The 27,185-nt window shown below is 37.9% G+C and overlaps 1 protein-coding gene across 1 annotated transcript in view; it reads left to right on the plus strand.

Annotated features, from left to right (window-relative positions):
* Positions 1 to 18,969: 18,969 nt before the first annotated feature.
* The window catches only part of sdk1b (sidekick cell adhesion molecule 1b), a 316,455-nt gene continuing 308,239 nt past the window's right edge, over positions 18,970 to 27,185 (plus strand). Inside the window, exon 1 of the mRNA XM_051702261.1 lies at positions 18,970 to 19,471. Within this exon, the coding sequence (XP_051558221.1) occupies positions 18,970 to 19,471 (502 nt within the window). The remainder of the gene's footprint in view (positions 19,472 to 27,185) is intronic.

Genomic DNA, 27,185 nt, shown 5'->3' on the forward strand with positions numbered 1-27,185 from the left:
GAGGAATTTAACCTTCCGCCACAGCATTGTGGCAAACTCCTCAATCAATTTCTTCCCCTGCTAAAGGGAGAGGAGTCTGGCCATTAATGAAAGGGTGTAGGGAGTTGCTGACCTCCCAAAGGCATTCTGGTGTACGTGTAAATTAGTTTTTATAATTTAATATTCGCTGAAGTCATTAACGACTCTATGTTGTTGAACCAACGTGGTTTGAACGATGGATGTGCATCATAGTTACTACGGTTTCGGGAAAGAGTTGGGACTAGCTTGATAATTTCTCCAACAATGCATCATACTATGGTGGTTAAGCATTGAGTCACACCGTTGTACGAGAAACACATCCCTGGATAGCCTGTATCACTGTTACAAGTGACTCAGCAACAATGTTTTTTTTCTCCATATTTCTGGATCATTTTTATAAAATTAAGCTTAAAACTACTCAAACAAACATGACTTCCATAGACAAAAACAAAAGCTTCTCAGATTAATTTGGTGGACGGCAACAGTTAAGATAGGATTTGTTAGTTGCGTTTACCCATAGCAGCTTTTTCAGGCTTAGGGCTTTGCAAAATCAGATTCAGACATAATCAATGAAACATTAGCTTTTCTCTGTTATGTAAATGTATTATCAACAAAACCTCATTTGAATCTTACCACACCTGTTTCTCTCTCAGTTGTACTGACTTTCTCTTGCATTTGATGAGGGACAGTCTCTTTGATACATCTGTGTGAGACAGAGGGACGTTTCATTATTTATTTCCCTGTGAGTGTGCATTTGTGCGCGTGTGTGTATTGTGGGTAGAATGCTGACACCTGTGATGTATTGGTCATCCTAGGAGCTGACGTGAACAGAGTTCATCTATTAAAATAGATGGAGTAAGACAGGATTACATTACCTAAGCACCTCCACTGTGTTGGGGGGCTGGAATGAGAGAGTTTGAACAGGGTAAGTTAAGATACATGAGGCTATTCGCCAGACTGAGGCAAATGTGTGTACATGTTTGTTAGCGAAGGTAACGAGCGCCAGATTTCGTACAGTTCTCAGTTTTTCATGCACTTCGGGGGATTTTTAGGGTCCAGGTGTTGGTGCTGTCTAGTGGAACAATGGACACTGAATCACTGTACCACCTGGAGTGGAAGTGCCAACCAGGTTTTAGTGCCAACTAGACCATTACATTTTCTGAAGAAAGGTCGTGCTTACCTGTACAACACTCGCTGCCATGATGCTAGGGTGCTGTCGGTGCTTGTCAGTACATTGCTATGTATTTGCTAAGGTGTTCCAAGTGGTTTTTAGAGTGTCGCTAGGTTGTTGTGGGTGGTTGCTAGGGTGTTTCTAGGTGGTTATTAAGGTCTTCTGGGTGGCTGTTAGGAAGTTACTGACTTGTTCATATCAACAGAGTCCACCCCCAAGTCTGTTCAATATTCTTATACCTAGATATGACTTTGTTAAGTTTTGAGAACTTAACATGTAGCTACTGAATGTTCCCATATCCTGACATTAACGGTGAGTTACTAAAATGGCATATCATTTTAGTACATTTTAGTCAAACTGTAACAGACCAAACTTTAATCAATTGTTCAAACATTTAGAAAAATTATAAACATTTATATAAGTAGGCTAAAAATTGACAAAAGATACAACAAAGTACAACTGTCCTTGTTGTGAAAACCTGAGCTTCTGAAATAATAGCATAATATGAATATAATGTATAAGCTACTTTTTAAAAGTTAGCTTACTATATTTTGAATTATTCATGCTTTTGAGATGTTTTTAATTTTCAGTGTTTTAGTCAGTTTAGGATATTGTATTGCATGTAATGCATTTTTACGGAAATATCGTATTCATACTAACTAGCACGCAACTAAGTTCAAATTCACTTGTTCATTCGCTTCATTTTCAGTGCAGATGTAAGTTGTAATATTATGTAAATGTTATGGATACAGTGATTAATCTCATGTATAAATAGGATGCATTGAGTGAGGTATTTAACCCGTTTGTAAAGCGGTTCATTTTGCCGGTGTTCGGCTCATTCTGTTCATGCAGTTCAAGCAGGGAAATCTCCAACATACTGGAATTTTGGATTATATGAATCAATTCTTCTTAGATGTTTCTTCTTCTATAAACAGATGTTTCTCTTGATGCTTCTTCTTCTGTTTATGCACTGTTAATATCTTGCAGTATTATTTTTTTCATCACACTTTCGTCAACAGTATATTTGGTTTGTCTATTTCGTCTTGTCTCTGACAACTTTTAGCTGACAACTAAAAAAAAATTTGTCAACTAAGATTTTGTCAGTCGTTTCGTTTACTATATTAACACTGCTTCAGAGACACTGGTTGAGGTCCCATAGAAATCAGGAAGTAATCTCATTCACATGTTAAGTGTGATTTAGAGGTTGCATTTTCCAAGTTAACATTTTTACTCTGACAGTTAGGTTTAGGTTTGGGTTAAGGAGCAGGGTTAATAAAATGCATTCTGCACTACAACATTTACAACTAAAACAACTTGCTTTAAAACTAACTTTTGGCACTACTCTGTGGACATTTCATTCGGACACTGGAGCTCACACATGCCCATTCGTTCAACAATCCTTCCAGCTTTAACCACTGGGAACAGTGGTTCGAATTTTGGTAAGCACAGACCAATTTCAGCTGAATGCCTGAGCAAGCACTTCTAAATATTTCTAAATATTGGTTGTATTGTTTTGTTTTTTTATTTGTTTTATTGGTAGTTTATGCTATGATGCATTTTAAACATCTTCATTGTGCATAGCCTTTGAGTGGTTGACTAAACATTTTAATGGATTCATTTACCTTGAGCAGTTATTCATACACTTCATTCATACACCTCCAGACAACCAATGAACAAGTTATTTTCTCTTGTTCAACCACTGATCCCTACTTTTCATGCTTTATCCTTCTCTCCTTACGCCTTTTCACTAATTTTCGTCCTCATTGTGCATTTTTCAGGGTGTGTCTGCAGTATTTGGTAATTTATAGTGAGAGAACATGAAAGCTTGAGATAGCATTTCAGGAAATGGCAGCTCACCTGAGCTTACCCCAGCTTTGAGCCTCTGGGGCTGGGCATGGACAAACAGCAACCTGTGGCCATGAGCATTAGAGCTTCAAAATCCTGTGATCACTGAGACCCACCGCATGGCTTTTTATATTACCTAAGGCTATAGTCTACACACACACACACACACACACACACACACTCATACAAAACATAGATATACAGTGGTAAAAAGCAAGCCAACAGCTTAAAGCAAGCACACAAACCCATATGAATATAGATTTTTTTTCTTCAGAAAATGTGAGTTGCTTGCCCGTACAAATAATGTCATCATGATGCTAGAGTTGCCAGGTCATTGCTATACAGTTGCTCAGGTCTTCAGAGTGTTTCTTGGTGTGTTGCTATGCGGTTGCTAAGGTGTTCTTGGTGGTTGCTATGGTGTTCTGGGGGGTTGCTTGGTGGTTGCTTACCAGTACTTCCCTAAGTAAAATGAGCCCATCCCCAGTCCTACAGTGTAAATCTTTGGGATGTTCCTGCCTGTTATCGTCCGCCAGGCAAAATCCCGAAATCGAATTGCTTAGAAAAGTAATTGCAAACCTCTCGTCAATGAGCCATTGAGCCTCAATGAGAATGATTTGAGGTATCATTAATGTCTATAGTCCAAATTGTGCAGGAAGAGTTACATGCCCAAGTCTAAAGGAATATTCCGAGCTCAATACAAGTACCAAAAAAAAAAAAAAATAATAATAATTTTGACTCATTCCTCTGTTTCATTAAAAAGACTAGGTTACAGTGAGGCACTTACAATTGGAGTTAATGGGGCCAATTTTGGGGTTGGTTTAAAGGAAGAAATGTGAAACATATCATTTTATCAGTGCACTTACAGGAATTGTTCTGTTAAAACTTGTGTATTTTTTTAGCTGTAAAGTTGTTTAAACAGTCATTTTTTTTCAGTCATTTTAGGGTTTTAGTGTTTTTAGTGTTTTAGGATTGGCACCCATTCACTTCCACTGTAAGTGCCTCACTGTTATCCAGATTTCTTCTTTTTTTTTTTTTTTTTTAAGAATAGGAGGGTGTAAGGGGGTTCAATGGAAAGGAGGAGGCGAGAACCGGCTTGACAACTTAATTTAATGAACAACTTAAACACACAACCAAAAACACACAGCACAGCTGTCTGTAATTCTCTCTCTCTCGAACTGTCGTCCCCGGCCGCCTTTATCCCTCGCGCCCCATCAGGCTGATTGGGGACCGGGTGTGTCTCATTCCAGCCCGGCCCCGCCCTCCTCGGCTCTACAGAGGGTTAAAATCGAAATTAATTTTGTGGTAATCGACATTTTGCCACAAATGCTGTTGATTGAGCTTAACTTGTACTGAACCTGGAATATTCCATTAACCCTTCCTTGGTCTTGCGGATCATTTTGACCCATTTTAAAAATGGTTCTAAATGGGTCCAAAAGTTCTGCAAGGCCAAGAAAGGGTTAATACTCAAGGATTAGGAGGAGTCTGTTCAAATCCCTAACCCAAGCATGAGCAGTGGTAATAGTGATGCTTGCCTTCGCAAACACCACTGATAAACAGTAACATGTACTATACATCACACTAGTTCACTCAATCTTTTTCCATCTGACCATCTAGTCCGACAGACTATAGCAGTATTTTTTCTGAGGCTATAGACACCATGCAGAAGAAACTCATGTGAGGTAATGCATGGGTACTATATACATCTACCACCTACAGACCTCTCTTATCTCCTCTCCTCTGCCTATCCATCACTCTCTTTTCTACTTTTTGTATCTTCTCTCCCCACAAGTGTCTTTTCTCTCAATCTCCTTTTCTCTCTCTCTATCCTTCGTTGTCAAAGATTGTCTTTCTCTACTGTGCACTTTATCTCTACAGCCATCCCTCATTCTCGTTCTCTTACATGAGTTCAAGAATGCCCATTCTATTAGTTTTCTACATGCACACCCCCTTTCCCCCCTTTTATTTTTCTTTACCAATGGAAATGAAGAACATCTTTCTTTTGCTAATGGGAGGAGGTGAAACATCAGATTTCTCTGCTGTAATGCAATAGAGACTTTGCCTCCAGGCATAAGTACCAAGAGCTCCCTCAAAGCCTGAGAATCAAACTTCCCTGAACCTTTTTTTTATATACATAGAAACAAAAATGCAACGAATGCTACTTGCGTATAAAGTCCATATCTGCTGGTGCTCTTTGGAAAAGGGATAACCTATCTCATGAAAAAAGGATATATCCAAGGCATTCAGACTTAAGTATACAATTTAAGAAAGCCTTTATTAAACCATGGCCAGAATAATTAAAAACCAGGAACTGACACGTTGCGGCTAGAAAGCCTTCATCAGGGAGTGGGGAAAAACCCCCCACTAAGAATCCTTAAATAATGTGACTAATTTGTGACAATGTCACATGATAAGACAACATAAAAATGCCATTAGAATCTGCAATCCTCAATATCCACTGGCCTTACATTACAGAGGTGCAGATAATGGTGGCCCCAGTATACTGAAAATATTTGGTACTGAATATATCCCAAGCTCAATACAGGGAGGAGATGGGTTAAAAAAGTTATTGCAGAGGGAATCTTTTTGGATCTATACATTGAAAGCTACTCAATTCCCAGGATTAAATAGATAATTAGATTTTTCACCATACTTGTAAATGGTTTGGCTGTATTTTAATATGTTATTTATAATGTTTATATTGAGCTGTACTTGCGTATATTGTGATGTTTACAGATTCTTTTGAAATTGCTGACTTGTACAGTGCATCCGGAAAGTATTCACAACACTTCACTTTTTCCATATTTTGTTATGTTACAGCCTTATTCCAAAATGGATTAAATTCATTATTATCCTCAAAATTCTACAAACAATACCCCATAATGACAACGTGAAAGAAGTTTGTTTGAAATCTTTGCTAATTTATTAAAAATAAAAAACGGAAAAAACAAATCACATGTACATAATATTCACAGCCTTTGCGATGACACTCAGAATTGAGCTCAGGTGCTTCCTGTTTCCACTGATCATCCTTGAGATGTTTCTACAACTTGATTGGAGTCCACCTGTGGTAAATTCAGTTGATTGGACATGATTTTATAAAGGCAAGCACCTGTCTATATAAGGTCCCACAGTTAACAGTGCATGTCAGAGCTCAAACCAAGCCATGAAGTCCAAGGAATTGTCTGTAGACCTCCGAGACAGGATTGTATCGAGGCTCAGATCTGGGGAAGGGTACAGAAAAATGTCTGCAGCATTGAAGGTCCCAATGAGCACAGTGACCTCCATCATTCGTAAATGGAAGAAGTTTGGAACCACCAGGACTCTTCCTAGAGCTGGCCGCCTGGCCAAACTGAGTGATCGGGGGAGAAGGGCCTTAGTCAGGGAGGTGACCAATAACCCGATGGTCACTCTGACAGAGCTCCAGAATTTCTCTGTGGAGAGAGGAGAACCTTCCAGAAGAACAACCATCTCTGCAGCACTCCACCAATCAGGCCTGTATGGTGGAGTGGCCAGACGGAAGCCACTCCTCAGTAAAAGGCACATGACAGACCGCCTGGAGTTTGCCAAAAGGCACCTGAAGGACTCTCAGACCATGAGAAACAAAGATTGACCTCTTTGGCCTGAATGGCAAGCGTCATGTCTGGAGGAAACCAGGCACCGCTCATCACCTGGCCAATACCATCCCTACAGTGAAGCATGGTGGTGGCAGCATCATGCTATGGGGATGTTTTTCAGCGGCAGGAACTGGGAGACTAGTCAGGATCGAGGGAAAGATGAATGCAGCAATGTACAGAGACATCCTTGATGAAAACCTGCTCCAGAGCAGTCTGGGCCTCAGACTGGGGCGAAGGTCCATCTTCCAACAGGACATCGACCCTAAGCACACAGCCAAGATAACAAAGGAGTGGCTACGGGACAACTCTGTGAATGTCCTTGAGTGGCCCAGCCAGAGCCCAGACTTGAACCCGACTGAACATCTCTGGAGAGATCTGATAATGGCTGTGCACCGACACTCCCCATCCAACCTGATGGAGCTTGAGAGGTCCTGCAAAAAAGAATGGGAGAAACTGCCCAAAAATAGGTGTGCCAAGCTTGTAGCATCATACTCATAAAGACTTGAGGCTGTAATTGGTGCCAAAGGTGCTTCAACAAAGTATTGAGCAAAGGCTGTGAATACTTATGTACATGTGATTTTTTTTCTTCGTTTTTTATTTTTAATAAATTTGCAAAAATTTCAAACAAACTTCTTTCACGTTGTCATTATGGGGTATTGTTTGTAGAATTTTGAGGAAAATAATGAATTTAATCCATTTTGGAATAAGGCTGTAACATAACAAAATGTGGAAAAAGTGAAGCGCTGTGAATACTTTCCAGATGCACTGTATATATTTATGTATCTATTTCTCTTTCATGGATTTTTGTTGGTACTGATGTTTGCCATTTTGTGTGTTGCTTCTCAAGTGTTGTATTTCCCACTTGGAAGGTGTCACTGTCAGGTGATTGTGTCATGTGGTCCTATCATGTGACAATGTCACATGACACAAATTAGTCACATTATTTAAGGACTGTCAGTGTTTTTCTCCCCCCACGCCCTGATGAAGGCTTTCTAGCTGCAACGTTTCGGTTTGTGGTTTTTAATTATTCTGGCCATGGTTTAATAATGGCTTTCTTTTTTCAGATTAACAGTTTTTATTGATTCACATATTTGAACATAGAAAAACAAAACATATATACACAGGATCAACATTAACCCCCACTATTACCCCTCCCCCTCCCAATCCCCAATCCCACCCTGGCCCCCAACAACTTCCCAGTGGTCATGTAAGATATAGACATAAAATTATAATAAATAAATAAAAAATATTATAATAATAGTCACACATCCATAAATTACAGATATCAGCCCCATTTCTCCACGAACAAGTTAAACTTCCCCATTCTTCTAAATTACCCTTCTTCAAAGGCCGCCACCCTTCCCATCTCCGAGCACCACTCCTGAAATGAGGGTGCTCCAGCCGACCTCCAACCCTTAAAAGTATCTGTCTGGCGATCATGACACTGGTTAAGACCCAACTCTTTATGTGTCTATTTTCAACATCGATGACCACCACATCGTCCAAAATTAAGAGTCTGGGGCAAAATGATACCCGAGTGCCCAATGCATCACACACCAAACTCTGAACCTTCAACCAAAACTCCTGGGTCTTAACACACCCCCAAAAGATATCGGTTATGTCTCCATCCTCTGATTGGCATCGCCAGCAGGTGGGTGTGTCTTTAAAACCAAGACTATACAATCTAGAGGGGGTCCAAAAGAACCGATGTAAAATCTTGAATTGCATAAGACGCATCCTTGCGTCTCTAGATGCAGACTTGACGTTTTTTAGAATCCTAGCCCACTCTCCCTCCTCCAAGTTTAAATCTTTCTCCCATAATCTCTTGAGAGAAGTTGAAGCTCCATTCCCCAGACTCTGAATTAGCAGGGAGTAATACACTGATGCCTCATGACTGTTTCCAAAAGCAGTAATCACCACTCCCATAGTATCTGCCAATTTAGAGGGGTGTATGCTATTCCCCAAAATAGTACAGAGCAAGTGGCGCAGCTGTAAATACCTAAAAAAAAAAAAAATAGATCTGGGGATCCCAAAATGTTGAAACCAAATTTTCAAAGGATCTCAACACACTACTCTCATATAGGTCACTGAGTGTAGTAACCCCCCTCACAATCCACTCTGACCAGCAGAAAGGGGACTTATTAATACATAATTTGGGGTTCAGCCATAAGCTTAGGCAACATTTAGATAAATATCTGAATTAAACACTCTGGACACTTTTGTCCATACCAAGTGCAAATGCGAGATAACGGGGTGTAATTTAACTTCTCTGGTTAGTTTGATAGAAAGGCTTTGCAATGGCTAAATAGGTGCAAGAACTTCCTATTCAGTTCAAAACCAGGGAGGAGCTCTTTCAGGTGGAAGCGGCCAATGAGCCAAATGTCTGAGACCGAACACATAATAATAAAACAAAATCTTGGGTAGGCCAAGCCCACCTTTGTCAATTGGCCTATGCAACTTACTGAAATGTAATCTGGGATGCATACCATTCCAAATGAAAGACTTCACTATGCTATCAAATTGCTTGAAGTATGAGAGGGGGACATCTACAGGGAGAGACTGTAGCAGGTAGTTGAATTTTGGAATACAATTAATTTTAATAACATCAATCTATAAAGAAACTTAATCCATCCAATAAATGTACTCCAAAACCCATATATTTCTAAAATCTTAAAAAGATAACCCCATTCTTCCATATCAAAATCCTTTTCGGTGTCAAGTTTTTGACAATATTTTAACGTCTAGCTGGATCAGGGAAATTGGACGGTAACTCTTACACTCGCTTGGACCTTTGTCCTTTTTAAGAATCAGACTGATCCGGGCTTGTGTCATGGTTGGCGGAAGCTTTCCATTCTTTAATTATTCCATATAAACTTCTAACAAAAGTGGAGCCAGTTCTGTAGCATAAGATCTAAAAAATTGAGCGGCAAAGCCACCTGGACCCGGAAAATTTCCTGTAGACAGGGCCTTAATTATCTAGCCAAGCTCCTCCAAGTTTATCTCAGAATCAAGATAATGTTTTTGCTCATTCATCAATTTAGGGAGTTCCAATGGTTCCACAAAGTTTCTAATATCTTCATCAGTAGACGAAGACATGAAACTATAGAGATCAAGACAGAATTCTTTAAAAGCATTATTAATATCAATGGCCAAGGTAAAAATTTCACCACCAGAAGATTTCACTGAGGGAATGGTTGAAAAAGACTCTCTCTGCTTTATATATCTAATATATCTTTCTTTTTGTCTATATGTGGCAACACCTCTAAACTCACCAGGGCATGATCTGAGACTAAGATGTTTCCAATTGAGCAATCAACAACAGATGAAATGAGGGACTTAGATATATATATATATATATATATATATATATATATATATATATATATATATATATATATATATATATATATATAAAACACCTATTCTAGAATAAATCTTATGGACTGATGAAAGAAATGTATTGTCCTTACCAGATGGGTTCAAAAGTCTCCAAATATCTGCAAGACCAAGATATTTACACATCCTGTGAAATGTCAATGTTGCTCTAGGGGGCTTACACACTTTTGCTTCACTATGATCAAGGACTGAATCCATCAATAGATTAAAGTCTCCTCCCAATATTAAATCATGAGGGGTGTCAGCGGCTTGCAACAACCCTTCAAGATCTATAAAAAAAGCCTTGATCTTCAGTGTTAGGTGCATAAATATTAGCCAAAATCAACCTTTACCCCTGAATTTCTGCTAAAACAATTATGACTTTTCCTAATTTGTCATTAATCTCTTTGAGACATTTGAATTGTAGATGTTTACTTAACAATGTAATGACTCCCCTGCTCTTACTTGAGCCAGCACTAAGAAAAAATGCCCACCCCATATCTTCCCAAAAACCCCAGATGCGTTTTTTGAAGAAATACTATGTCATATTTTTTTCGTTTAAGAAAATAAGTAACCTTCCTTCTATTTATTGGGTGCCCCAACCCATTCACTTTCCATGTGGAGAGAGACAATCCACTCATAACATTTGACATTTTGACATATTTGAAAAATTTGACTGTGTGTCAAAAATACAATTATAAAGACCACATTCCACATTGGTGCAACAATCAACCCCCGAACTTTCCCCAGACCAAAAAAAAAAAAAAAAAAACAGAAAAAAGAAAAACGTGCGCATTAACCCTGTGCACGACAGCGCCAACTGCCGTCCATACCTCTAAACTCAAACAGTCCATGTACGCCTACGAGAGCCCCCACGACAACTTTGCCATCAGATTGCTCAAGTCCGGAGCTTCTATACAGAAATTTGTAAGACATAATTACACAACAGAAGATAATCTCTAAAACAAACTCCAGCCCATAAACGGAATAAACACAGACAAAACAAAACATGTAGATTCATCCACTTAACTGTCTTGAAGGTGTGTTCCTCCACAAAACAAGCTCCAGCCTCTAGCGGAGCCAGCACACACGGGACGTTCAGTTCTTCGGGCAGTCAAACTCACTCCAATTTCCTGCAAGAAATATTGCACAGAACCAACTCCAGCCAACAGGAGGCATAAGCACCCAAAAAGTGCAGATTTATCAACAAGCTGTCCCGAAGAAATGATATTACCCAAAACAAACTCCAGCTGCTAGGCGGAACCAGCACAAAAAGAAACGAAAAATAGTATGTTCTGTGAGACAGGTCCACTAGGCAGCAACATGAAAATCACCAAATGGCTTACTCATTCCAATGTCTTTATGTAGGACAATGCTTGCAGTGGGCATGTAAATTCTCTACGGCCATCCTTAGTATCTATTCTCAGTTTGGCCGGAAACATCAGTGCAAAAGCGGCCTTCCATTGATGTAAGAGTTTCTTGCATTCCCTGAATCATTCACGTTTCTCTCTTGTCAAATTCGCTAAGTCTGGGAACAAGAAAATGTTGTAGTTCTTCCAAGAAAGCCTTCCTTTACACCGCACCTCGCATAGCAGGAGATCTTTATCGGATGATCTCAGAAATTTGGCCAGAATTGATCGGGGCCTGTCTCCCTCCGTGGATCTCCGAGCCGGGACTGTGTGAACTTGCTCGATTTCCAGCTTATGGCCAGTTATGTCAAGCAGACTCGGGAAGAGCCCGTCTAGGAATTTTACCATATATTGGCCTTCCTCATGCTCAGGAATTCCAACAATTCGGACATTGTTTCATCGATTATGATTCTCCAAATCCTTCAGTTTTTCCCAAATGCGTTCCAAATCTATCTTGGTCGCTAGCGGATTAGCAGCTAATTCCCTCTCCGATGACTCCAGATAATCCGTTTCTCAGCGTCTGACAATCTTGTAACCAACTCAGAGAATTTAGTCTCCATGGAAGTGATCGATTGACGTATTACAGCAAGATCCTCCAAGTCTGCAACGACCTTCGTCAGCATTGTCGACACTCATCAATTAACGCCGGAATTCTTTCAGTTCACGAACTGAGTCCGGGGCTTTCGGCCTGCCACTGAGGGGATTCAACTCAGTGTCTTTTAATATCTCCAGAGCCCCAGGATTTAGAATTTTTTTAAATTTATTGTCTTCCGAGAACAGTTAAGAATCAGGGTGTATCGAATCTCACTGGTTTATGACACAAATAATAATAAAACTAGCAAAGTGCGCAGAGCTCACATGTCCGCTCCTCGCATGGCGTCACGTGACTCCCCCAATAAAGGCTTTCTTAAATGTTATACTTAAGTCTGAGTGCCTTGGATATATCCTTTTTTAATTTTTAATTTTTTTATTAAATTAAATTTTATCCTCTGAACTTCCAGATTTATTGTTTAATGGTTGCTCTTTCATAGCTCAGGGGACTTAATTGAGTTCTTAGTTAGGTTTTATGTAAGTATCAACTTTGTCTCAGATGTGTCTCTTAAAATTATAGTCACAAATGAGACAATTGTTGATATGCAATAAGAGTATAGTGCTATAAAATAAATGTGGATAGCATAGCTCAGATTATTTGGTCTTGGATTAAAGGAATAGTTCACCCAAAAATGATCTCATCATTTACTCACCCTCATGCCATCCCAGATGTGTCTGACTTTTTCTTCTGCTGAACACAAACAAAGATTTTTAGAAGAATATCTCAGTTCTGTAGGTCCATACAATGCAAGTGAATGGGTACCACAACTTCGAAGCTCCAAAAAACACAAAAACAGCATAAAATGTATCCAAACAACTCCAATGGTTGAATCCATGTCTTCAGAAGTAATATGATAGGTGTGTGTGAGAAACAGTAAAATTTTAAAGTCTTTTTTCTACTATACATTTCTTTAAGATAAAGTTTTGAGTTCAAATTGACTTTTGATTTCTTTGCAAATCTTTTTCAGACTTTGGTTTATTTGCAAATCTGACCACAGTTTGTAACATTGTTGAGATCTTTTCTGAAACTTTAAAGGAGACACATGCAAGATTACTTGGGTCTTATTCTCAAGGGAAATATCTGAGAAGTCTCCAGCTCTCCATTTAATATCATTGCTGTTTAGGAGAAACAACTGAGATACAGTATTAAGGAAATCTCAGATGTGATTTTCCTTTCCTATGGGCTATTATTTACAAACAATAATGGAACAAATGTGGACAAATGTAGGTATACTAATATCATTTTGGCATTTAAATTACTTATTTAATGCGTACGCTTCAAATATATTATATTTCCTTTGGGAAAACCGTAGTATAAAACACTGTCCCACAGGGAAACATTTATGCATTTAGGTTTGTAAACAAAATGCACTAATGTATCAGCAAGTCGCTTTTACTTAAATCAGAGCTTATCAGAATTCGTAGTTGAGGATTTTACCTTATTATAACCAGCTATTGATTTAGCCTGTTGGTACAGCATTTCCCTTAAGTGCTTTGGTTTGATTGACAATCTTTAGTGCATTATGTGAACCTGGTATCCCATAAAGACATGTATGCACACCACACACACACTCATATACAAACACATAAGCATGTGCACACTCCATCTAGTAAACTCATACTCTTCACATAGTGATCTGATGCCTTGAAAAATAGAACTGATTTAGCAGTGTCTCAGAAAGTGTGTTGGCATTAAAATCATCTTCATACATTCTCGTAAATGTGATTGACAGAACAAGGATAGATCAAAGACCAGCAACTGAATACATTCCAGGTTGAGTTTCAAAAGATGTTATATTAGTTAGTGCTATTTGTGGACTAGTTGGACTATATATGTATGAAAGTGAAAAAAGTAACAAAACTCGAGACCTGGTAGATTTGAATTTGAGAACTTGTACAATTAATAATTGCACTTGTAAGTTTACACTCACAGCCCTGATGTGAAAACTTAAAAAGTTGAATGTTGCAATCTGCATTCACAGACTCAAAACTTTTGTTCTGAAGTTGCAGACGAATAGTCACAAATGTGTAAAATGACATTCACATAAATGCAACAGACACAATCTTGTATTACATATTTACATTTGTACTTTAACCCATTTAATCCCACCGGTTACAGTGCTGACTGAGTTTTAGTTTTAAATTTGAATGGTATAAAAAGAGTTGTTGATGTATTTTACAAAGAGTTGTCAGTTGTAAATAACTGCAGACTGTCTTAATTTCATGTGAAAACAATTTCATGAGTGGTGCAAATAGTCACATGACCAGAGCCATCTAAATCCACTGTGCTCCTCTTTAAGATTATGTCTGTGTCAAAACTCCATTAAAGGAAGCAAATAAAACCTGTCATGATAAACTTACAACTACCGTATTTTGTACATAATGTTTAAAGGGTCTATTATTGATTTATTCTTGGGATTGCTCAGGAAATTTATTATTTCAATAAATAAAACAAAGTAAAAGTTCAAATAAATATGCAGTTATTCTTGGTTTTTTGTTCCTTTTAACCCCATAATTGCTTGATATAAAAAATTTTTTTTTAATTATGTTACTTTATTGTTTACAATTTTCTACTGGGTCCTACTGAGAAAAATGACTGTGTCACACTTTGTATTTTCCCACTGGTTACAATGTGACCAAGAATAAATCTCATACTTTCACTATTTTTAATTTAATTTAATTTAATTTTAATTTTTTTATTTTTTAGAGAAGACATAGAGTTTATTTAATTTGGCTATCCAATGAGTGAAATACATGTGCCCACTCAGCTGAAAAAAAATTGGGATTAAATGGATTAATTCAGTCTGCATTTATAACCTCTTAAAATTTGGCACTGTGACTTTAAATCTTCATGCTTTGACTTTTGCAACAACTTTTGTGATAAACCTGTGTCAGAATTTACTTACGCACTTTTAAATCCAGATGCAAGAGAGCAGATAGCTGGGGTTGGGTGGATGCAGGGGTTTGCTACATCTTTATCTTTATTTACAGAATATGGACATGTGTGGTTCAAGATTTATCATGGCTATTAATTAAAGATGACGTGTAATTTCTGCGGCACTAGCAAAACCAAACAGAATTGTAAACATAATGTATATATTTTGCATATAGCAAATTAAGTCTATTTTTAGAGCCATTAAAGGTATATTCCAGGTTAAATAGAAATGTTAAACTCAATCAACTGAATTTGTTGCATAATGCTGCACATATATTAATCAGGGATAAAGGAATGTATTTACTTCAATTTTAATTATCTATATGTTAAACTTTAATCAGATGAGTTAATATTTGCTGTCTCAAGAGGTAGTGGTTGGTTAAACTTTTTTTTTTTTTTTTTCTGGATGTAACAAGTACCTCTGACATGAAGTGAGTGGAAACCATTTACACATTGGAAAAAAACACAGTAAGAGATGTGACTTGTGGAACATTTAATTCAAGGCAGAGCAGCAGATTGGTATCACGACTGTGTGTGCATGTGCACCTGGGTCCTCATGTCAGTCCACTATTGCTGTCTCGGCAGGACAGGCTTTAAATGAATAGTGCCCTGGAATGGGGATGGACGTAATTGCAAATCAAATTGGTTTTGGAATTAGTTGTTCCAATTACATACTTAATAGACACCAAGTAATGACCAGCCCAGGCAGAGGCTAGAGTATTAACACATTCTGCCACTGGGAAATGAAGAAAGTTCAGTTGGGAGCAAGTACAGTCCCCCTCCTGACTACTGGTCAATCACCATAGCCACCTGACTTTCAATAGCCACCTGACTTTCAATAGCTTCTCAACAGAAGCTACTTCTGTTGAGCTAATGGTCTATTGTTTTGATAGTTTGACATTCGTTCATGCAGTCCAACCAACAAAAGCAATAATACATTTTATTTTGTGAGCAGCAACAGCACAGTTTTGGAAGGTAATCAAAATACAAATGTATTTTCTTAGCATTTAAGAAATAATTAAAAATAATAATTAAATAATGAAATCATAATTGTGTTATTGTTATTAAATGAAATGCATATCAAATTATTTATTCATTTAACAATAAATTACAGTTCTTATTATTGTTATACATAAAATAAATACATGCATACATACATAAATACATAAAAATAAATAAAAATAAAATCAATACAATGAAATAATAATTTTAATAATTTAAAAAAGTTAATAACCAAAATTCCAATAGGCTATTTATTCCCTTATAAGAGCTGTCATCCTCCTCTGACCATAATTTGAAGAAATCCTGGATTGAGTCTGACATGATTTATAGTGCCAATAAAATCTAAAATCATTTTCTAGATTTTAATCATTAATGTGCCATTTAATGAAACCACATAATGTCCTTAATAGTAATGACTTGATATCGTTATGCTGGCTCAATATTGGAGCACATTGTCCTTGACACTCTTAACTGCTCCTAATTTCGATATTGTATTCATTCATGCAGGTCCTTATCTACTGGATATCTTTACCATGCATTCTTCTGTATGAAATAAAGCAATATTTCATACAAAAATGAAAATCCTGTCATCATTTTCTTGCCCTCATGCCATTCCAAAACAGTATGATTTTCTGTCTTCCATGTAACACGTCAAGGCTGCTATTATCCAAAGGTTTTATTTCAAGGGCGATCAGTCAAGAGAAACACAAGAACACAAAGATGATGTTTGATGTCATTTATGTCAAACCTTATGTGATTCATCTTGAAGTGCCATATCAGAAGGTACGCAAACTACAGTATTATTTCAATTTTTAACAAGTTTTGGTAACACTTTACAACAAGGTTCCATTTGTTAACGTTAGTTAACAACATTAGTTAACATGAACTAACAATGAACAATACTTATTAAGCATTATTTTTGGTTAATGTAAATTTCAACATATAATAATAAATTTTTAAGTCAAAAGTTGCATCTGTTAACATTAGTTAATGCACTATGAACTAACATGAACTAACAATGAACAATAGTATTTTAATTAACTAGCATTAATGAATTATGTAAAAAATATTTTGTCCATTGTTAGTTCATGATATCTAATGCATTAACTAACGTTAACGAATGGAACGTTATTGTAAAGTGTTACCAGAGTTTTACATTTTGGCCTGTTCTTTACACAAATGAATCATATGGCTTCCGCACATTTGGAATATAGCGCACAAGTTGTATGGGCTATTTTTATGATGCTTTTTGTCATTTTTCGAGCTAGACAGCCCTAGACACCATCAGTGTTGGGTGTAATCCAATTACAAAGTAATTACATACTGTAATCTAAAAATGTAGTGTAATGCATTACATTTTAAATACTTGTGATCAGATTAAAGGTACTGACTTTCAATTAATTTAATTATATTTAAGTGCATTATAGGGTATATGCTTATTTCTAATATATTCTTTATGTAGAGTACATGAATTATGTCCCCGTAATGAGTCATTGTGTAGGAGAAATGTGAGGTGCTGTGTGTATGACTTGTGTGTAACACTGAACAAGAAGGAAATAAAGATATTATTTTGAATTTGTTGAACGGAAAAGTGTTGTAGAATGTTACACAAAAAATAAAGTAGTGTGATTACGTTTCATTGAAGTAATTAGTAAAGTAATCTGATTAAAATTTTAGAGAAATAATTAGTAATATGTATTATTTTTAAGTAATTTACCCAACACTGGTCACCAATCACTTTCATTATATGAAAAAGACCAGCTAGGATACTCTGAATAAAAAAAAAGAAAAAAAGAAAGTCATAGAGGTTTGGAACGACTTGAGGGTGTGTAAATGCATTTTCATTTTTGCTCTCACCTCCATTTCTTTAACAAAAAGAAATTATGCCATTTTGTCAGCACACTTATTTTATCCTGATCACAAAACATAAATGAGACAGAAACTTTCTAAAAAGACACTGAAAACTCACAGTTTGTGACTGTTGAACTTCAATGTTTCTGTCTGGGGGCGCATGGAACCGTGTTTCAGAGGCTTTTCCTTTTCCACGTGCTCGCCATGACAAATAATATCGCCTGTAGTCTGTAGCGCGCTGGCCAATCAGAGCAGAGCAGGGCGGAGCGGACGGGACGCCGAATTCAACTTCAAAGTGTGCTCTGCATAAATTACTATTCCTGAGGGGAAACGCGAACGACTCATTCAAAGCCTTATAAAATAAAAATGACCATTCTGAGAGCACCAGTTAAACCCCCTGACGCAGTCTTATGGCAAGTTTTTGAACTTCAGTCAAGGCAGCAGGTGTCCAATGCCTGCCTCAGAGCTTCGCGTTCATCACTAGATGTTCGTTCACACAAGCCAGCAGAACGGACAGCGTTAGGTGAGATATGGGACTTTCATTTAAGTCTCCAAAGCTTTACATTGGCGGAATGGTTGAGTACGTCACAGAACATGAACTTAAAGCAATTTTTAAACTGTAGGAACAGAGTAGTTTATAAAGCGATAAAGGGTGTTCGTATTGTTGTTTACCATCGCTGCAAGAACCACCATGCCTCTTCAGGGGGTTTGTGGTTTAATTAAACATATAGATAAAACTGTTTGCTAACTTGTAATAGGCCTAATCATTTTGTCTACTTTTCAGTTTACAGGTGTTTATTCGTTCACGAGGAATTTATACTGGACGGTTTTTTGGGTTATGTGATTCATTTGCATCTTGGTTAACCTGTTGGATACACTTAACTAAATTGATTTCATAATATTTCATCGAGAACACACCCAAGTGGGTTTTCAAATGGATAAAGACAACTCTAATGAGCACATGGATTGTAATGGTTTCTTCAGGAGTCTTTGAATGCCGTGAAAATAGGCTACTCAAAATGATCGGGTAGATAATCCGGCTGCGAACACGTCAAAAACAACCTGGGTTTACAGGAAATATCAACGGACTAAGCGGATAAATTAAATCCGGCACACTTTAACGTATTAATACTTCACTGGAATCAACACTGAGACATCATGAGCCGTCTCGGGACACCGAAGAGCGACTCATGCTCAGCGCAGAGGTGTTTGCAGAGTGTATCGTTAAATTTGGAGCAGTCTACGGAGACTTGGTACGCGTCCTTCTCTAAACGGGGGTTTAAAGGCACCGTTTCATTCAGTCCTAGACGTGAGGATGAGGATATGGGCTTGCACCGAACCGTGAGACACGAAAGTAAAACGACCGGGCAAATCGCGGACTCGGAGATGAACTATCCCGAGTCTTGGGTCCTCGCAAACGGGTTGAAGCGGAGCGCGCACTTTCCCCCGTCCTCACAATCCTCATCATCTGTCGAGGTTGCAGATTCCGGCTTTAGCTGGGGTAAAAGCCCTTTTACCAAGCGCAAAGTTAAAGGGATTATTTACCGACAAGGAAATATAGGGAAGGTGATGATGGGGAAACTAAGGAGCGTCGGCGGGATGAGGGGCTGGATTTTTGCCCTTGTGTTCCTTTGGAATACCCACATGTTGCGCGCTCAAGGTAAGTTTCGCGTTTTTAAGCATTATGAAACAAGTTTGACCATTTTTTCTTTTTAATTCAGGGTTTGAATCATCAGTTTGAGAAATCTGATGTGTGATTTGTCTTTTTACTTTCACATATTTTAATAAAGTCTAGGAAAGATGCCATAGTATGTGGGTAAAACTGTATAGTTGTATACAATTAATGTATTATTATTATTATTATTATTATTATTATTTTTCAAAAAGGTGGAATAACTTAAAACATTATATATGGCAGAGAGAGTATCAGACAGGGAGTGAGAAAGAGGGAGGTAGAGAGAGCCATTCATCCCTGTGTGTCTCAACAAAGCAGTAAAGGTCATATGCTGTCAAAACGCACATTTTCTCAGGTCACACACAGGTCTTATTGACTGAACATCAAACTGACAAGTGGAGGGAGAAGGATGCATGCATTTCCACAATGAAAGTGAAAAGGTGCGAGAGTAAGGACAGTGACACACTCAGAGATTCAGAATTATGATTCAGAGCAGAATTCAGTTAAGCCTTCACTGGAATCAGATTCATTTGGCTCTAGACTGCATATGGTGCCAGCTGGGTCTCACTGTTACCCGGCAGGCTGGTTTTCAAGGGGGGCGGCGTGTTACTGATTGAATTAGGATGTTTTAAAGCAGAGCACAGATTTTGCGTGCCATGCGTGGGAGCATCGCAGTCCTTAAAACGGCAGCAAGATTAAAAGATTTAAAAGTATGATTGTATTATTGCAAGCCACGCTTCGCTGTATTAAACGCATTTGGCATGGAGATGCCTCAGGCTTTTCACTGTTGGGGATGTGAAATTAGTCTCTTTCTTTTTGGAGGTCGCATTAATGCGAACACATGAATGCATTCGACTCAAAACAGATACGAGAACAAACGCCCACTCCTGTTACTTTTGTCCTGTATTGGTGGCTGGCACTTTTCTCTCTCTCTCTCTCTTTCACTTTCTTTGTGTGCTTGCAGACTCAGCTTTCTCCCTTTGTTAATGTCAAGGTCTCACTATGGCTTTGGATGTGTCCCAAACGCTAACCTTAAGAGGTCAGAAGGGTATTGATCACATCCCATCAACCACAAAAAAAAAAAAAAAAAAAAAAAATAGAAAAACGAACTAAATTTGCACTAGAGTCATCCTACCTTGTCAAACATATGCGTTTTATTCCAGAGCATGCAACATTTTGCAGCCAAGTTTATTCTTTACAACTCTTGGGCAAAATTTCCTTAATCTCTCCTGTGAGTCAGTACTTTTTTGAAGAAATTTAGCATTTGTGATTCAAAATTTATATTTAGAAGTTGGTCACTATTTGCTTGTAAGAAATTTTGTAGTCCAACGAAAGCTCAGCTTTTAAATCACTGTCAAGTTTTGTGCACAGAAATAATTTAGAGCTTCTTATAATTTGCAAAGGTGGAAACCATTAAAATAACATTCAAAGTTAATGTGAAGGTTAGCACTTTGAATTCCTACATTAAGATCTGTTGATTTGATACACACTTTGTGCTAAGCAATGCATGGCCAAATCAGTTCGATTTGTTATAGTTTATAGAAAGGCATTTTCATTTTGCCGATGTTTCAAACCAACTTACAGTGTATTCAAGCTATACACTTCCTAGGGAATTGAACTTGTGACTTTGGTATTGCTAGCGCCATTCCACTCCACCAGTCGAGCTACTGGAAAGTAATTTCCTTCCCTTTTTTTCACAAATAAACATGACCAATATAAAATTCACAGTGACAGCCTGCTTTAACAGGTGTCTTTGTGGGTTTTCCTTTGATCCACATCAGATCTTAAAACTCCTTGAGTCTCAAAAGATGAAAACTGTCACACACGCAATCCCAAGTTGTTCACCTGTGCTCTCTGTATTTATGACTCTTGCCAGGCATGTCAGTCGCTGAGTGGCTTTCTGTGTGTACACTCTCAATGCACGTCAGTGATGAATGTTTGCATTCGAACGCTCTGACATCTTGATGCGCCACGAGGTCCCTCAGAGAATCAGATGAAGAAGAGAGGCGCGAGATTGATGGGATAAGAGAAGAGGTGTGGGCTGAAACAAGGAGAGAGGGAGGAGATGTTAAAGAGGAATGGAGCGTGAAAGGAAGGAAGCAGTGCAGAAAGAAGAAAGAGGAAGGATGGAGTGGTAGATTGGGATGGGTAGATGGTAGATCTCTGTGGAGGAGCGTACTGGCATCTTTTTACCATGTTATTCTTCTATGAATCCATCACAAGAGACAGAATAGCTTTTTTAGGGTCACCAGGTTGTCAATCAAATTAAAAAGGAAAGAAAAAGCATGTACGTTATCTACAGCACTGGTTCACGACTCAAAAATGGGTCACAGATCTGTTCAGGTAGGATCGCGGAAAGCCGGTGAAAAAACAATGCTAAATGCAAATAATAAAATGCAACTTACCATATATTCATGCATTGTTATGATAGCAAAATAAATAGACTTATTAACTTTTAACAGGGAGGCGAAAGTGCTTGCCATGTCTCTTGTTGTTGACATTTGTGTGTCCATTCGAACCCTACATTATATTGGCACATCACTTGGTAATATGGCTAAATATGGTTGGTAAATCACTATTCAATGTTTGATTTTAAGGAAATTTTTGTAAACTTTTGTACAATAAACAATTTGTGGGTCCTAGAGAAAAACCAGTTGAGAATCACTGATCTAAAGCAGAGTAGGGTGGGTTAAAAAGTAGAATGGAAGAGAGCATTGTTGGGGAACACAGCTTAAAGGGAAAGTTCACCAAAAAATTTATATTCTCTCATCACTTTTATGCCATCGAGATGTGTATGACTGTCTTTCTTCCAACCCGCACATCAGAATAGCATTCTGAGATGATATTCTTCTCATCGCAATTGTACAGAGCGGTTATCCAGTTTACCGTAGACTTTGTCAGTTCTAACCAGTCTGGCCATTCTCTGTTGACCTCTCTCATCATCAAGGCATTTCTGTCCACAGAACTGCCACTCACTGGATGTTTTTTGTTTTTGGCTCCATTCTGAGTAAATTCTAGAGACTGTTTTGCATGAAAATCCCAGGAGATCAGTAGTTACAGAAATACTCAAACCAGCCCATCTGGCACCAAAAATCATGCCACGATCCAAATCAATGAGATCAAATTTTTTCCCCCCATTCTGATGGTTGATGTGAATATTAAATGAAGCTCCTGAACCATATCTGCTTGATTTTATGCACTGCACTGCTGCCACATGATTGGTTGATTAGATAATTGCATGGATGATTGTTGGTGCCATACGGGCTGTTTTGAGTATTTCTGTAACTGCTGATCTCCTGGGATTTTCACGCAAAACAGTCTCTAGAATTTACTCAAAATGGTGCCAAAAACAAAAAACATCCAGTGAGCGGCAGTTCTGTGGGTGGAAATACCTTGTTGATGAGAGAGGTCAACAGAGAATGGCCAGACTGGTTTGAACTGACAGTCTACGGTAACTCAGATAACCGCTCTGTACAATTGTGGTGAGAAGAATAGCATCTCAGAATGCTATTCTGATATGCGGGTTGGCGCTGTTTTGGCGGCACGAGGGGGACCTACACAATATTAGGCAGATGGTTTTAATGTTGTGGCTGATCAGGGTATGTCTTCTGAAGCAATGCATTTACTTACATTCTAAATGGTACAAACAGAGGAATATTACAGAAACTGCTCCAAACATGCTATTCATCCAACTGCGTGACACCAGTACTATTTGAAACATAACATTTGTTATCATAACCATAACTAATTTTAGCACTTAGGTCGGTATCATGAGTTGTGTTTACTTCTGATGTCCATGAATTGTCCATTCCGTGGAAGCTGATTGGCTATGACGCACCCCAATAACAAAAGCATAGACACATTCTCATGAAGGAAAATATGATTAGAGAGAACAAACAGGTCTTATTTATACAAGGCTACATGGCACCCAGACCTATCTGGAATGCAGGGCCTGCAAGGAGATTTGGAAATATAAAGAAACAGAACTCTATATAAAGCTTCCACTTTTAATTAAATCAATAAGTAAATCAAACATATAGTATAGAGTGATCAACAGTGATTAAGGGAACTTGAAAGGGTTAAACATGTTAACAATAATGTGTTTGGGTGTTTTTCTATGAATGTATTCTTACAGTCACTGAACATTATAACCATAGCCTTCCTTTTACCCAAAAGGCACACAGGACACACAAACACTTACTAAATATCTCACACTGCTTGTATGAATGTACTACCAAAAGGCATATAATATACACAATAATATTATTTAATTATATTATTTAATAATTAAGATTAAATTAATTAAAACTTGAGAATATAAAGAGTACAATATCAGTGCAGTAACACTGTTGCTGCACTCCTGACATGGGTCAGACCCTCAGTCACTTCTCAAAGATTAAATATATAACATAATTATGACAACATAAAATAAATTCATAAGATAATAAGAAGGATTGTTAGTAATCTAGTTAAACTCATTAACGAAATCATAGAGAAATGCATGATAAAATAAAAGAGTGGGAATCAGACAGGGTTAGAAACGGAGAGAAAGAGAGAGATAGTGAGTATGATAGAATGGAATCGAGATTGATGTCATTGCATCTCTGTGTGTCCGCGCATCCACGTTCGTGGGTCCTGGCAGGGTCGGTGCGGCATGAAAACTGCTCCTTGTGTCTGAAGCCTCTCTCTGTGCCACTCTGGTCAGATGGGCTTTTGATCCCGGATGACAAATTTCTGCAGGGTCTGAATAAGAACTGCTATCCTGCTCAGAATTACACCCAGCCTCCCTTCAGTACCACACTCCAGTACATACTGCACACTTCCCACAGCCCCCTGCCATGCTCACTTCACTGGCATTTTCAAACACACTGCCTCCCAACACGTAATAAAATACACAAACTACAATGCCAAATTGTCTATCAAATCACAGTAAATCAAGAATTAGTGCAAGCATGACTATTACAATTGATTATATAGGGAACAACCATCTAACCCTTAGTATATACCCTATGTACTGTTTGTGCTACTTAATTGAATGATACATCAAATCATTGAGCCTGTTTCTGAGAAGCAGGCTGTTCGTTTTCAAAGTAATTGGCATATTCTGATTTTGTGTATATTTGCCCTCCAAATACCCAGGGAAATGCCCTTCTTCCAAGAAAATCTTTTAGAAATTTCTATTTTGGGCCCAAATTGCATTCATTGCATGTGTTTTAGTACTTATTTACATCTAGCCTCTCTCTGCCCTCTTTCTGAAGTTGTTTCTATGCTCATTTACCTTCTTTCACCGTGTGTACACTCATTTCTCACATTGACACCCCTAAAATAGTTCGAAGTTGCCTTGTATGATTGTGTGTGTGGGTTCACGCATAAGTACAACATCAATAACGGGTTCTTAAGCCGTTGTGCCTGCTTTGTTGAGATGCATTGTCCAGCGGTAGACAAGTCCCTCCCCCAGTCATGACCCAGACTGTCTCATTAACCAAAGCCTTTGTGCCTCTTTTATGTGAACTGGGCAAATGAGTACACACCTCTTACATTTCAATGGCAAATGAGTGGCTTAATTGGGTTATTGGCAACCATGTTTCATTATAGTTATTATCTTGAAAAATTATGAAAAATAACTTTTATAGTTTTTTCGACAGGTATTAAGAAAAAAAGAGCTTTGAAAAAAATGCTTCACAATAAACCCTTGGCTTTAGTTTGCTCTGCCTGTCTGAACACATCTGCTATCCGCACTTACTGTAAGTATTATCAGCAAATCATTCCATGCATAAGACATGCCCGACTTCCTGTATTTCCACCCCCACTCTGTAGCCAACTCAAACTTAGTGGGTTTATTGCCATGAAAATAATAAACCTTATTTTGGGATAAGTTCAAAGACATACAACATTTTCATACAGAAATTCAGATTTTTTTGCCTTGTTGTCTCTTTTTCACTTGTTGATGCCTGCAGCTTTAGCTTTATTCTGTCAAAGCATTGGTTTTTGGACTGAAGCCTATCCATCATTACTAATCAGCTTTTACACAAACAGATTCTTTCTTTGCATTCAAAAATTATGTGATTAACTCATCTTTGTCATCAAGCATTACACGTTCAAGTGCCTACTTTGCCTTTGAATAGAAGTCGTACCTCAGATATGTGTGCGAATGCCCCTTTCATTGCCATTGAGAAGCCCATGTTAAATATTTTACAGGCTTGTTTAAGAGCCACATTAACATCTTTTCAATTTCTGCCTGTCATCTCAAGTGAGTTATCAATTATGCAGGATTAGTCTGTGGTAACTACTGTGTTTTATTATCTGTATAATTTTGTTTATTATCTACTTCTTAAATTTGTGCTTGCATGCATTAAATTCAATTAATTGACGGCAAACCTGGTGCAGCTTGTCTTTATCGCGCTATATCAGAATGTACACAAGCATGAATGAGTTTTGAGAACTATAGCAGAGGGGAAGACCCTGCTAAAAAGACCAGCATAGGGTTGCCAACTGTCCCATATTAGCCGCAACGTCACGTATTTTCATCGAAATGAAGACATCCTGTATGGGTCACCTATTGTCCAATATGTAAGTTGTGAAACGCTTGAGAGAACACCCCATGCTGGGGATCAGAAGTACTAGTCTTTTCTGGTGGAAATTTTTATGAATAAAATTTTAGTCTGTTCCTCAAATAAATATGACAAGAAGACTTGGAACATAGCGCACAAGTCATATGTACTATTATGTTACAGTTCTCATTTTTGGAGCCCCTGTTTCCATTGACTTTATTGTATGGAAAAGAGCAACTTCTGAACATTCTGCAAAATATTGTTTTTCTTCATTGAAAGCTGGTTTGTTAGCCCAGAGGGCTGCCTTTCATACAAGCTTGTGCGAGTGCCACATTAACATCTTTTCAATTTCAGCATGACATCACAAGTGAGTTTATCAGTTATGCAGGATTAGTCGGTGAGAACTACTGCATTTTATTATCTGAATTGGAATTATTTCAGTGCCATGCCCTACTTGAACTGGAAGCTCATTTATTAAAAATTAATTAAAAAGAAATTTAGGGAAATGTGACATTTCGGTTTACACAGTCAGCTAAATCACTGATGAAGAAACAGAGCGGTTTTCATTGTCTCTTTCTCACTGGAGTCAAGGCCTCAATTGATTGTGCCAGGACATATCTCCAAATGTTTGCACCAAATATAAAGAAATAGCACTGTTGCTTTATTTGACTGTGATGAAATGTAACCTGTGCTCACTTATAAAAGATGAGTTTTTGCTCAGACGTTTTAGAGGAGAAGAACCTATGATGAGATAACTAGCATCAGAGTTTACTCAATTGAAAGAAAAATGCCTTGTAATTTCACCGTTACTCACAGATGAAAGTGTTTAAATTGATGTCACACACATTCTAATGTTTAACTTTCATGTTTCTACCAATTTTCAAACTATTCTTCATGGGTTTGGTCACCCAAAAATAAACATTCTCTAGTGGCGTCTCAGGCTCATTATCTCTGGTGGGGCACAAACAATCAATTAACTCAACATGTCAGGGGTTGCATTAATCGAAAATTCTCTGTTACATCATTTAATGATTTTTTTTTTTAACATTGATGGATCATTTAAAATGCTGTCTGTCATTTTGACAGATTAAAAAGAAACAAGAAAATCATTTAAACCTAGCATATAAGGTTTGACTTCACTCTCTCTC

This window comes from Myxocyprinus asiaticus, chromosome 7, assembly GCF_019703515.2.
Source record: "Myxocyprinus asiaticus isolate MX2 ecotype Aquarium Trade chromosome 7, UBuf_Myxa_2, whole genome shotgun sequence".
Taxonomy (NCBI): domain Eukaryota; kingdom Metazoa; phylum Chordata; class Actinopteri; order Cypriniformes; family Catostomidae; genus Myxocyprinus; species Myxocyprinus asiaticus.